Source organism: Hyaena hyaena, unplaced genomic scaffold (genome assembly GCF_003009895.1).
Source record: "Hyaena hyaena isolate Hyena2069 unplaced genomic scaffold, ASM300989v1 scaffold_42, whole genome shotgun sequence".
Lineage (NCBI taxonomy): Eukaryota > Metazoa > Chordata > Mammalia > Carnivora > Hyaenidae > Hyaena > Hyaena hyaena.
The window spans coordinates 864,605-879,119 of NW_024080674.1; the positions used below are offsets into that span (position 1 = coordinate 864,605).

General features: G+C 42.0%; 1 protein-coding gene across 1 annotated transcript in view; it reads left to right on the plus strand.

The window, feature by feature from the left end:
- BCAS1 (brain enriched myelin associated protein 1) overlaps positions 1–14,515 on the plus strand; it is a 69,884-nt gene that overhangs the window by 40,706 nt on the left and 14,663 nt on the right. Inside the window, exons 8-9 of the mRNA XM_039230003.1 lie at positions 5,572–5,745; positions 13,885–13,950. Of these exons, the coding sequence (XP_039085934.1) occupies positions 5,572–5,745; positions 13,885–13,950 (240 nt within the window). The remainder of the gene's footprint in view (positions 1–5,571; positions 5,746–13,884; positions 13,951–14,515) is intronic.

Consider the following 14,515-nt stretch of genomic DNA (forward strand, 5'->3'; position numbering starts at 1 on the left):
CATCTCTCAGAGCCCACGTCAAGTGAAGGCATGTGTGAAATAATTAGTTTAATTTCCTCCTCTCAAATAAGAGAGATGGCATTAATCAAAACAACGTACAGTATTCTAAACCTTCAAAACAGAATTATTAAGTGTGATTAGCCATATTATAAGAATCCTATCTAGTGACATCTGGCTAGAATATGGTTGGTTTTGGCTTTGGTTTGGTTTGGTTTTTTAATTTCTTTACCACCAGTTGCCATAACCTATCCATCAACCAATGCAAAGCAAAAGACAGAGTAATTTCACCATTTCTCCAAGTTTTTCAGGAAAAGAAAAATAAGGTTTTGAAACCTGCAGGAGTTTAGTGCTTTTCCTAGAATGTGCTTCTGGTCCTATCAGAAAGAAAAATCTATTATGGACAAGAAAGAATCAATCCTCTGTAATCTGAGAATATTTTGACTGTTGATTAACTCAGTTAATGTTCTAACTAATGGGGAAAAAAATCTTTCCCTCCAAATGACCTGTAACATCAAGGCAATAGGTACTTCTGTTTTTTAGCTCTCTTAGTAAGTAACCTCATGGTTGCAAGTGAAAGAAAACCCAACCCAATCTGGATTTGTTTTTAAAAAGAAATTTATTGGCACTCATCACTAGGAAGCAGAATTGGTTTTATTTTTTTCCCCAATTGTTATTTTATTTAATTTTTAAAAATAGTTTATTTCAAGTTGGTTTCCGTATAACACCCAGTGCTCATCCCAACAAGTGCCCTCCTCCATGCCCATCACCCCCCTTCCCCTCTCCCCCACCCCCATCAGCCCTCAGTTTGTTCTCAGCAAATCATGAGATAACTCTTGAAATGGTTTTAAATAAGTCTTGATTCGGGGCTTTCCTGTGGCTCATCCTTCCTGGCCTGGTTCCATTTCCACCTTCCAAAACCACATCACTCAGTTCTGACTAAAGGAGAAATTGGCCCAGTAGAAACTCTGCATGTCCTGGAATCTGTTCTCTTCCCTGGACCCACATGGGTTCATGTGCTCTATTAGTCAGCTTTTGCCAGGTTTTGTTGCAGTAACATCCAAGCCCCACATTGCAGTGGCTTTCAATAGCCAAGATTCTCGTTTTCCTCATTCCTGCAACATGGTCGCTATGGGTGGTCTGTGGCTGATCCTTGGGACTCCTTCCTGCTGAGATCCAGACTGAGAAAAACAGCCCCTCCAAGACTGTGCAATTATAGTGACAGAGAGAAGCCAGTGCCAGAGGTGAACCATGCAATGGCTCTGGGACCTTCCACTCAATCTGGCTTTACATCACATCTGCTCATGGTGCATTTGCCAAAGCAAGTCACACAACAATGGGCACAGGTATATAATCTCTTTACAGGAAGCCAGAGTGAGAAAATGGGAGAATAATACATTCTGCCACCTACTCTCATCCCTGAACTCATATGGCCAATGAGCTAGACCATGTGGATTGGCTTAGATCTGCTCAAGCAACTTCATCCCAATTATACAGTCTTAATGTTAAGGTGCGTTGTTCCCCCAAAGCAAAATGGGGGTTCTATGAAGAGAATGAGGGAGAACAGTTCCTGGGATGAAAAATAAAATCTTCACCAGGTCTTTGTAATCAAATCATCATGTTATAAATCACATCAGACAGCATCTTAAAGAGATTCTAAAGTAAAAACTGTTAATATCAATATTGTTGGATTATGGCTGAAGGTTAGGTGGAGGAAATCTGTTTTGCTATAAATCAGTCTCCAGGACTCACAGTTCTACGAAACTGTATAATCCAAATTCCAAGAGTAAGGATGGTATAATATTTGAGGCAAAAAGTGAAAACTTGCTGAAATGTGTATGTTCTGTCTTAAATATACTTGCCTTCTTCATGCAAAGTATACTATCCCATACTGAAGTCAAGCCAATCCATGCCAAACCTCGCACAAATCTGATTTTCATTGCATCCATCATACCCCAAATTATATATATATATTCTCAATAAGGGACAACTTCTTCCAAAGCCCCAGCTGGAAGGATATCGGAAAACTATCCAAATAAAAATCAAATGCTATGTCTGTATATGCAAATCAGCTCCTCTCTCAGCTCAGATCCTTCTGGATTTTTCCACACTGGAAATCGTTGGCTTTTCTTGGCTGCTGAAAGCCAATTTGTTGGCCTGACTTCAAAGGTAATTGGACTCTCTAGAAGTACCCCCCACATCAGACTTTTTTTTTTCCTGCTGAAATAGTTATGTTTTGAAGAACAGACTCTGGCCTAGGATTTATGAGTCGACACCACTCACCATTTGTAAAGACCCAGCACGAAAACCATTGGCAATCAAAAAGTTGATTGATGAAGTTACTGCCATACAGTCTGATGGTTTTATTATGTAATTTTCCCTCCAGGCCCTTACATACAAAAAAAGGAACTTGCTGCTTCAGACACAGAATAATTCTGAACCCAGATTCAATGAGTCAGACTCTGGTTGTTACCGACCTAAGGGCGATTTCCCATTTCTCCACCCTTTTCCCCATGATCTCAGGCAAGGTTGGCCAGTACCACCCCCACAAAGTATTTGATCATGATTAGTCTAAAGCAGTACTCCCACTTTTTTCAACAACAGTTTGTCTAGGGGTAAGGATGTGACAGCTTCTGGCCAGTGAAATGTGTGCTAAGGCAGGGAAGCAAAATACAGAAGCTCATTTGGTGGCAAGCTTTTGCTGTGACCTTCCTCCCTTTTTTAAGACATCGGGTTGAGGATGTCGTGCCTGGAACTGTGGCAGCTACTTTATATCCACGAAGTAACAAATAAAAGGAACCCACATGCCAAAGACGGCAGAGCCAAAAGATAGAAGGAACCCATGTTTTTAAAGACATGTGGAGCCATTGAACCAATCCTAGACCTTCCTACTTTCAAATGTATTCTATATCGTTACTGGTTAAGTCACTATTAGCCATTCAGTTACTGGTACACAACCCCATCCTCATTAAAATGGCTACTTACCTGTGCCATGACTTTGGCCAAGCCATTCAACATTCACATTCTTCATCTATAAGATAGGGATAATGTTACCTTACTCTGAGCTCTTTTATAATTCAATAACTATTCATTGAGGGAATATATTGAAAATACTTCGCATGATGTCAAGCATAGTAAGAGGTGGTTACTAATATCATCTCTACAAAGTGGGCATGAGCATGGTAGGTGATTCCACATGATTCAGGCCCATGAGGTAAACAACTCTCATAATAGCACAACAACCAGTAGTGTTCCCTGAGTGCTGGTTATGTGTCAGGCACTGTTCTGAGAATTTCACGTGCACTGCCTGGATTTGATTTCGCAAACAACTTTCCGATGTGTATACCATCCCCGTCGAGAAGATGGAAACCCCAGGTACTGGGTGTTGAGTAGGGACTTCTGTTTAGAGCCTCCATAAGGGGCGGAGTCAAGACCTTGAGCCAGTCAGGCTGGTGCTCCAGGCTGCTCTCATGATCGCTAAGTCAGACCACCTGCATGTCAGGCTCACCCCAGGACTCTTGTGGCTGAAGGTTCTTTTTCAGAAATGCACTGAACTGAATCAGGCCCAGATATGGAAACCTATGCCCCCATCTGACCGCGAATCCCAGTCCGTCACTTGGCTTCAGTCTCATCCTGGTTTCCCAAGACAGGCCTTGGTTTAGAGCCAGGCAGCCCGGCATCAGGAGAAGCCTCTTCCCAAACAATTGCTGTCTGGCCTTCTAGTGCTTTCATTCTTTCGATGTCTTAGATGGGACAACTTGATTTGTGTTCACCCTAGCCCCTGCTGCTCCTTGCTCTTTATGGTCAATCCATGAGATCTCCCCTGCTTTGCCTCCTTCAGACTTTTGAACTGATGACCCCCCAAATCAATTGATGACTTCCCCATATCTTTGTCTACAGATGGAAGATGCTAGAAGTCGTGCTGATGTGTTATGAAATGGAAGACAGGGAGAGATGGCTGTGATTCAGTTGCCATATTTCAGGGAGGTCCCTCATGCTGATTTGTTAATGGGAACCTTCCTGCCTCAGTTGACAATAGAGAAATTAAGGGTCCTTCTCAATTTGGATCACTGGGGTCATGTGTGGACCAATGGTATATTCTGTATGAACAGAAGGAAAATGATTTCTCCGCAGGCATGCTGTATTTTTAGAAATACCTAAGTTCCCTCCTCCCACTCCCTGACAGCAAGAACAAGACTCTGAGGGAGTGGGGGTCTGGCACCAGCAAAGACAAATGCACAGATGCCTTTGGCTCTAGAGCGCCTTCCTCGGAGGTAGGGGAAGGCAAACTTGTGCAAAGGGCTGGACAGTAAATATCTCGGACTCTTCAGACCACATGTGGTCTCTGTTGGCTATTTTTCCATCTTTTAAAAAAGCATTTTACAACCCTTTAAAAATGTGAAATCCATTTGTAGCTCGGGGCCATACGAAAACAGTCTCTGGGATGGATTTGGTAGTAGCTTGCCAGCCCCTGCCGGAGGAAACAAAAAAAGAAATTATGAAGCCCTCTCCAGGCCAATCAAATCTGTTGCAGGGATCAGTGCAAAGCAGAAACTGTTCCAGATGTGACTGGGGCACAGCACAAATGCAGTGAGGCAATGCAAAGAGCAGCATTTGGAATCAGAGTGCAGGTGAATCGGATCTTCCATTCAAACCTCCCCCCCATTCAGGAGGCACAGAGCTCACTAGGGCACGTTGCTGGGGGCCATCAGGAGCTCGACCACAGTTTTCTTGCCAAGTTTGGTCTCCTTCTGAAAGCAAGAACTTCAGTTAGGAAACAATGGCAGATGACTGGCCCTGGGGTGGGGCGGGAAGTAAGTTTAGGAGGAAGCCCAGTCCATTAAATCACGCTATCCTTTCTGCAGAGAGGACAGACTCTCCACAGTTGTGGGGGAATGTAGGGCACGTGGTGGAGGTTGTCATGGTCACCGTCTCTGAAGCTGGACCCTGAAGGACATGATTACTCCTGATTTTACACAGGCCAGGTGTAAGGCACCTTGATAACAGACCAAAGAGGTGGGCCTCCTGGAAGGGATGGGCATAGAGCATGGGGTAGATGGCAGTAGCCAAGAGGGGCTTCCTGTCTAAGCCTTGAACCTCAGAGAGCAGGAATTTTGCTACTTCCAAGTCAGTGGATTTGGCATTTTTTTAGAAGTTGGCTGTTTGACAGCACATTAATGGGGGCACCTGGGTGACTCAGTTGGTTAAGCATCTGACTCTTGATTTTGGCTCAGGTCATGATCTCATGGTTTGTGAGATGGAACCCTACATCAGGAGCTTCAATGACAGTGAGGAGCCTGCTTGATTCTCTCTCTCCCTCTCTCTCTGTCCTTCCCCTGCTGACATTTTCTCTCTCTCTCTCAAAATAAATAAACATAAAAAAAAAAAGAAAAGAAAGCACACCAAATGACATGAGCATTACTTCTGGAAGATGTGCCTGTGTAGAACTGATCGTTGATTCAAGCCTATAGCTACTATGCAAACAAGGGGGAGACCAGGACCCCACTGTATAAAGCTTCTTTGGGGGAATGTTTTTTTTTTTTCACTGTCTTATTACCTGGCAAAATAATCCAGGTGGTGTGTGACTCACCAGTAGAGGTTGTAAAGTCCGAGGAAGTAGAATCAACCTTACAAACAGTGGATCTCAGCGAAGAAGGAGATGCCACACCTGAACTCACAGCAGTAAAACTCAAAAGAGAAGAACCCAAACCACCGAGAACCTCCCTGATGGCGTTTCTCAGACAAATGGTAAGCCACCTGCTTCCAGCACAGGAAAACTGAAATAAATACCCAGATCAGCCTCCGAAACTGAAGGACCCGCATCAGAGGTGGGGTGAGACACAACAGTGGGTGGTGTAGACGGGATATAAATGAAATCTGAAGTGTGTGGTGAGAAAATTCCTTTTCCTCCTGACTCCACCACAGAAAAAGTCTCAGTTTATTGCTAATGTTCCTTACTCTTTCCTTATCTCCTGCCAACTCCCTTTGTAACAAAGGAAGAGCCGGCCTCGGGTCCTGAGCTGTGGCACCTAACAGCACCCACCCAGAAGTTAATATTATTGTTCACTTTTAATCTTAATTTATTTTTTAAGTTTCCCTCTGTGCATGGCAAATGATATTGGTTTTCTCCTTATGGTAATGACATGCATTCCCTTTGAAAATGCATTTATTTACATAAAGAACATAAGGCATCATTTAAAGGACCAGGTAATAAATAGGCCAAGTTATATGCTGATGTTGGAAAAATTCTGAAACTGACACGCAAGTCAGACAAATTTGGACAAAGCTGATATATAAATAATTCCGATTATAAAGTGGCAACGTAATTTCTAATAGCAAACATGTATAATTCAGTGAATATGCCGTGTTTTTAGCTTATATAAAATGGAAGGAATGTGGGCAGACGTGTTTTGGTGTCTATAAAGTGTCATGTACATTAAATAAGTAAACATCCCCAAACTGACATAATATAACGCAACAAAACCCAACTTGGTTGGAAGACCAAAAACAAAAACCCATGTAAAAGGTCATTGGTTTAATTCTCTTTTAATGAAAAACAAGAATTTCATTATAGTGTGCCGTTCTTTTCAGGAGTCTTTGGAAGTTTAATCCTTTGAGAAAGCAACTCTCTGGTTTCACAGGCTCAGCCAGTTAAGAAATTCTTTCTAGTCCACAACCCAACACAACACAACACAAAACCCTTGCCAATGGGAGCTGAGGCATCTTAGAAAGAACTCTGTTACACATTGTTGACAGGAATCATCTTCTCTTATCGATGAATTCTCGGAGAGTAGGAAGCATACAGTGAGTAGCAAGCAGTCTATGTGGTTCAGATGCCATCCACACTCCTCATCATATACTCTGCAATTCGGCCCCGAGAATGGGGATCAAGATCTGAGATTTTTCAGCCGATTTTTATGCTATGTCAGGAAAGAAAAGAACATTTGGCCTGTTTCTGGCAACCCGTCTACATTACAAATGGGATCCCCAAATAGCTCCTCATAACATTGAGAGTGGTCCAACTTTCCCATTTCTGGATGGAGTTGAGATATATCTCCCCCCAAAATACCAAAGAATATGACTTTCTCTTCCAAATAACCAGGCTGAGACTTCTTTACTTAAAAGAGAAGAAAATGCAAGAGATTCCAAATAAAGCACAAAAGACATCTAAGCCGTTCACTACATCCATTCAAAACAAATCCTTAAATTCTAATGAGGTCTCACATTACTTAAATTCATCCTCCAGAGCTAGACTTTAGAGGTTTCTCGGGAGTATTTTCTAGCAAAAGAGACTGGGTGCCTCTGAACTGTTAGGGGAACAAACTGGAAACAAAAGAGTCATTTCTAATTAATTCTCCATAGGACAGGGATAGGAGTAGAGGAAGACACGTTTTCCCCCAAGCAATCCTTAGTGCATCAGGTCTTATAATGTCCATGGCTCTTGGTATCTACTGCCTAGAAAAGGTTGTGCCTGGAAGCCTGACTGTTATTGCTGTCTATCAGTGTTTGGACTCCAAAGCTTCCATGATTTGGGGGATTTTTCCTAAAAATTCCAGATGTCTTCATGCCTTTTGTCTTGCAGTCTGTTTTGTTTTCGGTATAACCATACATTACCATTGTAAATAATTCAAATACACAGAAGACGTGGGTTTTCTAGCTCACCACATCCCCACCACTTCCTCTTGTCACACCCAGCCCAACTCACTCATTTATGTCACTGGCCCTGGCCCTGTGGGTATTCGGGTTTGTATCCCCAATGTAGAGCCACCTCGTTCTTTTTAACAACTTCACTGAATCGCATCGTCTCGATTGATCGTACTTGGATTAACCATTGTTCTCTCAATGGACATTTGATTTGTTTCCAACTTGTGGGACTTCGTTTATGTATTTATTGAGCAAATAATTGTTGAGTACCCACTGTATTGTAGACATTGGGATACAACAGTGACGAAAAACAGAAGTGGCCCCTGTCCTCATAGAGAATAAGGCCTGATGAGGAAACCAGATGTTTATTTTAATCCAAGCGCATGTCTCACACACGCAACCTAGGTGATCCACTAACCCGCGTGAACATCCTCATACACTTAGCTTTATGCCATTGTGTTAATATCCCCACAGCATGCATTCTTGGCTATTGGCTTCAGCAATTGTTTTCAGGAGACACTTTTAGCTAACATTTCATGGCTTCCAAACTAATCTAAAGTCCAGATTTATGCAGGAGAAAACCAAACCAAACCAGACCCTGCTGGGGTTGAAAATAGAGACAACATCTGACTCATCACTGAGCTCTTTATTTTTTATATTTTTTGAGCCAAATAAACTAAGGTGTCAAATTGATTTTAGATATTGTTAGCAAAATATAGTTTTTAAAAAAAAAATAATTGATTTAAGGGATGCCTGGCTGGCTCAGTCAGTGGAGCATGTGATTCTTGATCTCGGGGTTGTGAGTTCGAGCCCCCCATGTTGGGTGTGGAGCTTATTTAAAAATAAGAAATTAAAAAATAATTGATTTAATAGAATAGGAAACTCAATTGCAAATGCATCACTCTTATTTTGTAATCAATGTCTCCATTCAGCAGATCATTGATTTTCCACCTTCCGGTTTTTGCCTCCCTTAATTTCTCTCAGAAAACATATTTTGCTGCCCTATGGCAATGTGACTCATGGCTCATGGTTGCATACTTTTTTTAAAACTAAGTGCATTGCCCAGTTCATTTCTAAAGAGATGTTTTTCTTTCCAGAAATTAACCTCTCATAAAAATAGAAATGGAAAGACTATCATTTTTCAAATAAGTACACTTCAGGAAAAATAGAGTCACATAAAGTCCTTGCACCGCATTTGACACACCACTTCACGAAAACCCTTTGGGCTCCTACAGATTTTCAAAAAAAAAATTGCAAGAAGTAGCTAAGACATCTGTCATGCCCTACATAGAAAAAGATTCTTATATGTATTAATTCGACTGTATGTCAAGAAATTGGGTATTTGAAGTGCCAGTGTATTTTTATAAAGGGGGTGGGTGGAGAACTGTATTCATGTGCCCACAAACCATGTAGGCAGATGAATCCATAAAGGTGGTAGATAGAAATACAGAGATATAGATTTATAATTTGTCAATATTAATCACACCCTGTCCTTGAAAAGTGCTTTTCTCCTCCAAACCATTATCACATACTGTTTCATTTAATCTTCCTCCTCTTTCTTTAGACCATTAGTTTTGTAAGAAGCTGTTTGTTGGAATAATGTTCTCAGGTGCAGAGAAAGACTATGAGCCTTAATATTGGGCAAATATAAGACTCGAATGAGGGACAGCCATGCATTTATGGACTTTTGTTGCTTGCCTTAAGTCTATAAGTCTCATAAAGCCTGTTGAAATTTGCCCTCTGGAGGAAAAAGGAGATGGTTTGTAATAGTAATTGTAAAACAAAACCAAAAACCAAAAACAGGACTCTCCTAGCTAAAGTTCTTGATCTCGGAGTCTTCCCTGAGTATTGAACTAGGAATACACAGTTTCTCTTTGGGAAAAGGTTTCTGAAAGTAGCGTTTGTTTGGGCAGTTCCTATCTCCACAGGAGCGGGTATTCCTTTCTACACTGAAAGGGGATTCTGTGGTCATTTGGCATGCTCAGTTACTAATAATAAATAATGATAATGGCTACTGTTTATTGTGCAGACAGCATGGCCAGCTCTATGCTAGCACGTTGCGTGCATTATCTCATTTATTAACGTAAAAACTCTGTGCAACACATTCCTGCCCCTCTGTGCCAAGAAGGGCATGAAGACTCCGAGTGTTTTAAGTGATCTGATAAGGGTCACAGAGCCGGTAAATGGCAGAGCCAGAATTCAAACTCAAGTTTTTGTTGATTCTAAAGCTCACTCTTATACTCATGTTATTGTGGCTTCCTATGCTCCTCACACATGATTTTCTTTGAGAGTAAAAGGACGTAGAACAACTGTCACACCATTTTTGTGATTCTCCTAGAAGTGTTTGCTGTGGAAACATTTTTCTGTGTTGGGCTTATCTGAAATTACAACAAGGCAAGGGAGGGGGAAATTAATACATGATTCACGTAAAGCTCAGATGTACGTTTTCTGAATATATTTGTCACTAAAGTGAGAATTTACCTTGGCTGTATAATTTTGTCTGATTGTCCAATTCCGTTTCAAGTGAGCATCTTGGTAAAACACAAAGGTTGGATGGATAGCCTTTGTTGTTTCTGGAAATTTCTAGCAGGTCTAGTTCCTTAGATTTGTTCCGATGATGCTGAGCTAGTAAACAATCTTGCTGATAGACTCACACTAAATTAAAATATCTTCCCAATTTGTTAATGTTTATTTGTTTTTCTGAGAGAGAGATTGAGAGAGAGAGAGATCAATCATGAGTGGGGGAGGGGCAGAGAGAGAGAGAGGAAGACAGAGAATCCCAAGCAGCCTCCATATGGTCAGTGAAGAGCCCGATGCAGGGCTCAAATTCATGAATGGTGAGATCATGACCTGAGCTGAAATCAAGAGTCAGATGCTTAGCCAACTGAGCCACCCAGGCACTTCCATTTCCAAATTCTTTTAACTCTCAACTCCAGTTGGATTAGATCTCCATCAAAATACACTTGTATTCCTTTCAAAGAAATGTGAACTGACCGCCAAACATTTCTGCTAGAATTTTTCCTATCTAAGTAATATACATTGGAGATGCTTCAAATGTTCTTTAGAGCATCAAGCTATAGGAATGCGTGGCACGATGAAAGAAATAAAAACGACTTTATTACTATGCAAAGCTTAGATGTCACAACCAGGTTCCATCCCAACACTGCAGGCTGGATGCCCTGCGGTGCGATAACCTTTGGCTCTTGTGAATGAAAATAAAGCCCTGAAGAAAGCTGCTCAGTACTGAACTAGAAAATCTCTGAAATTACTTGGTGGCCTTCAAACTGTTCTTTAAAGTATTAGATAGTCCCTGAAAAAAATGTGGGGTTCTTTAAACAGTAACTCTGTTTTTGACAGTTGGGGAAAATGAGCATCTGTGGTTATGGTCTTTTGACTACAAAGCCCCACATGAACTATTTGAATTGGTCTCTGAGAGGAAACTCAGCAAAGAGAAAAAAAAGGGATAGAAAGAAAACGAAGGAAGGGAGGGAAGGAGGAAATTGTTAATAACTGCTATTATTGAAAGTACCTCAAATGGACCTCGTAAGACCCTTAATCTAAACTCACCATAGTCACCTTTGCATAAACAACAGCTTTATATGCCTCAAAATGAGAGAAAATAGAGAAAAATCATAGAAAAGCTTGAAGTATTCCCCCCTCCCTTTCTTTTTTAAAGAATTGAACTTCTTCGCAATGATCTCCCTGGCAGCCCGAGGGGCTGTTCTCAAGGAGGCTCACCTAGACCCACTGCTGCCAAGAAAGCCTCCTGATTCGATCCAGTTTCTCCTCCAAGGGTTAGCAAGGAAAGGGAGCGAACGAAAGCAGATGGAAACCTTAAACTGGCAGAGGAGGACCTAACAGATACCAAACTGAAACCACGGAAGAGAAGTTAAAAGTCTCTCTCAGGGAGGAAGGTGGTACCAGGGCTGTGCCTCCCGATGTCTATTCAGGGTTAGCTTAAAAAGCCACTGTGTGTTTTTGGCTGGTGGGTCTTGCCATTCAGCATTAGCCGAAGGCCAACTACCGAGGTTGTGACGCCATATTTCAAAGGACACCAGGGAATGTGTTTGGGTAGGGAGAGCTCTTAACAACGGCCTGCATTCTGGAGGCAAAGGAAATCCCAAAGTGGGAAAACCTTTGGATGCGGTGAGGAGACTAACTGAGCTGCCTGCAGAGAGAGGAATCATAAGCATGAAAGTCCATTCCTCTTTCTAAATGTTCTCTGACCAATGCAAAAGACTCAGAGGGGGAATAAAAAACCACTTTCCATCTACAAGGATCTAAACTTTATGCAGAAGACAAACAGATCCTTCTTTGCCTTTGCGTTGAACACCTTGATGAAGTCCATGACATAATGTCCCGAGAAAAAGTATATGGAACTTCCAGATCCCAGAGGTTCAGGCTGAAGAAAGATCTCTTCCATTCCTAACCCATGAAGAAGCACATATCAAGGTTCTACACTATGCCAAGCTCTCTAAATGTTGCTTCTGAGGTGGGATAGGACCTAGAAATTCCCATACTTGACTAGAAGTTCTAGCCGAGACTTCTGAATCAGAGCAGTACCAAGTAATATTTATTTTTCAATATAATTTATTGTCAAGTTGGTTTCCATACAACACCCAGTGCTCATCCCAACAAGTGCCCTCCTCCATGCCTGTCCCAAGTAATATTTAGAGATGAGCATGATTGACCTCTGAGGATGGGTGTGTCTCACAGACCTCCCTATTGGAAATTTATCAGCCCCCATCTTAGCCAAGCTCCTATCGTTTCTCCTAATTGGGAAGCTTCATAGTAGATGATAGATACATATGCGTTCATTGAATGCTGCCTCCTGCCTTGTAGAGGAGGCAGTTAAGAAGGTAGAATGGAATCAGTGCCTGGTGTCAAATCCAGACTCCCTAACATGCTGGTTCTATGGTCCATGCCAGTTTCTCTGAGCTTCCATTTTCTTGCCTGTAAATTGAGGAAAAGAAAACTATTCTTCTACCTTGAGGTTCTGTATGATGAATAAATGACCTACTGAGGGTTATTACCTCATTGAGGTGCCTAACTGTTAGGAAGCACTCCAGGAAAAGCTAGCCTTCATAAATAGTAATTTTTATTATCTTGACTAATATGAGTACCATACCCCAGATGACAGAGGCATATACTATTAATCGAACAAAAAATTATTTGAGGGACTTTGATGTTTTTAACTGTTCTTTGATGCAGGTGTTAGGGATTCTTGCTGTTACTACAGCTAAGAAAGTAACAGTGGGATCTCAAGTCTTCCTGTTTGACCCCCATTGCTTAACCTGTTTCCTCCACTCCCTCCCTCCAGCAGGGGAGGAGGAGATGAGTAGCAATGATTCAGTGGTTTCACGTGAGAATTAAACCCTAATCAAAATTGCTGATAAGAACAGAGCAGTTCATGACCAGATTTCTTAGGTACTTTATCAGGCATCAGGCACAGAGCCTTACCGAATCCGTGGTTGAAACTGCAGTCCCCAGTATTGGTTTACATTTGTCTCTACCCATTAGCTGAAAGCAGTGAGGCTCACACTGAGATGTGCCTCAGTGTCCCCTGGAGGGCTTGTTAAAGTACAGATTGCTCAGCTCCAGCCCTGAGAGTTTCTGACTCTGTAGATCTGGAGTGTTTCTCAAGAATTGGTATGTCTACCAAACTCCCAAGTGATGCCAAAGCTGTGGTCCCGGGAACGTGCTTTGAGAGCCTTTCGCTGGGAGTGTGTTTTAAGGAGCCAAACCTAGAATTCAACCCATCCAGCTCTGTCACTGATGCCACAGGCCACAGGGATCGCTAAAATGGAAAATAGGATGTTCACCATACCCCATGTCTCTGCTAGAGGGAAAAATGCAAGGAAACATCACCACCTGCATGCTACAAAGAGAAGCCTACCAGTGGTTTTAATTGTTCATGCAATATGTTCAGCCACCTCCTGGTTCCAACAATAGCATATTGATCATCATTTATTTATCCCAGAGTTACCTAATCCCAGGGTTTAAGACTTGTTGATGTGATTTGGGGAAGCCAACACCTGAATATAATCAGACTCTGGTTTTAAGCCACATGGAAATCATGTATCTCATGGGGAACACATTTCTAGCTGGTCTTCCATTCGTCTTGACCCTGAATCCCAATAATGAATGACTGAGGTCATCCATTTCAACCCCCCCCCACCCTTGCATTCTCCATGTTGCTGTGCTTGCGGTAGCTGAAAGCCCATTGTCTGTTTGTTATTTTAGTCAGTGAAAGGGGATGGAGGGATCACCCACTCAGAAGAAATAAATGGGAAAGACTCCAGCTATCAAGTAAGTGACCTGTCAACTCTGTTCGGTGGTGGGTTTAGCTTGCATGCTCTTACTTCTTTCTGGTCTAGTTTCCAGTGCAATTCTCAACCACAGGCAACTCATTTATCTCTAGGTTAAGCACCTGCTGTATACCAGGCACTATCATGGGCTCTACAGATACATGCACGAACAAGCTAGAGTTTCTCAGCTATTTCTTATTTACCACTTGCTTTCCCAACTCTTCTCCACATAGCAAATCCCTTCCCATCCTTCAAGTCTTGGCCTAAGTGTCACCTCCTCAAAGAGATGTTCTACTTCCACCCATCATGGTTGTATCTTGTTTTTTTACTTCATAGAATTTATGACACATTGTAATAAGTCATCTGTCTATTAGTTTTCTGTCTCCTCCATTCCTTCCTCTCTGTGTCTGGAGCAAGGGAGGAGCCTCTTCTACTTTTCCTTCACACTGCATGGTGCCTGGCATATAGTAGGAGCAATTTCTTTGAAAAACGAGTGAAGAAACATGGGATGGCATGGTTTTTTGCCATTATTTTCTCCACTCTGGAGAAACATAGCTAATACGGGG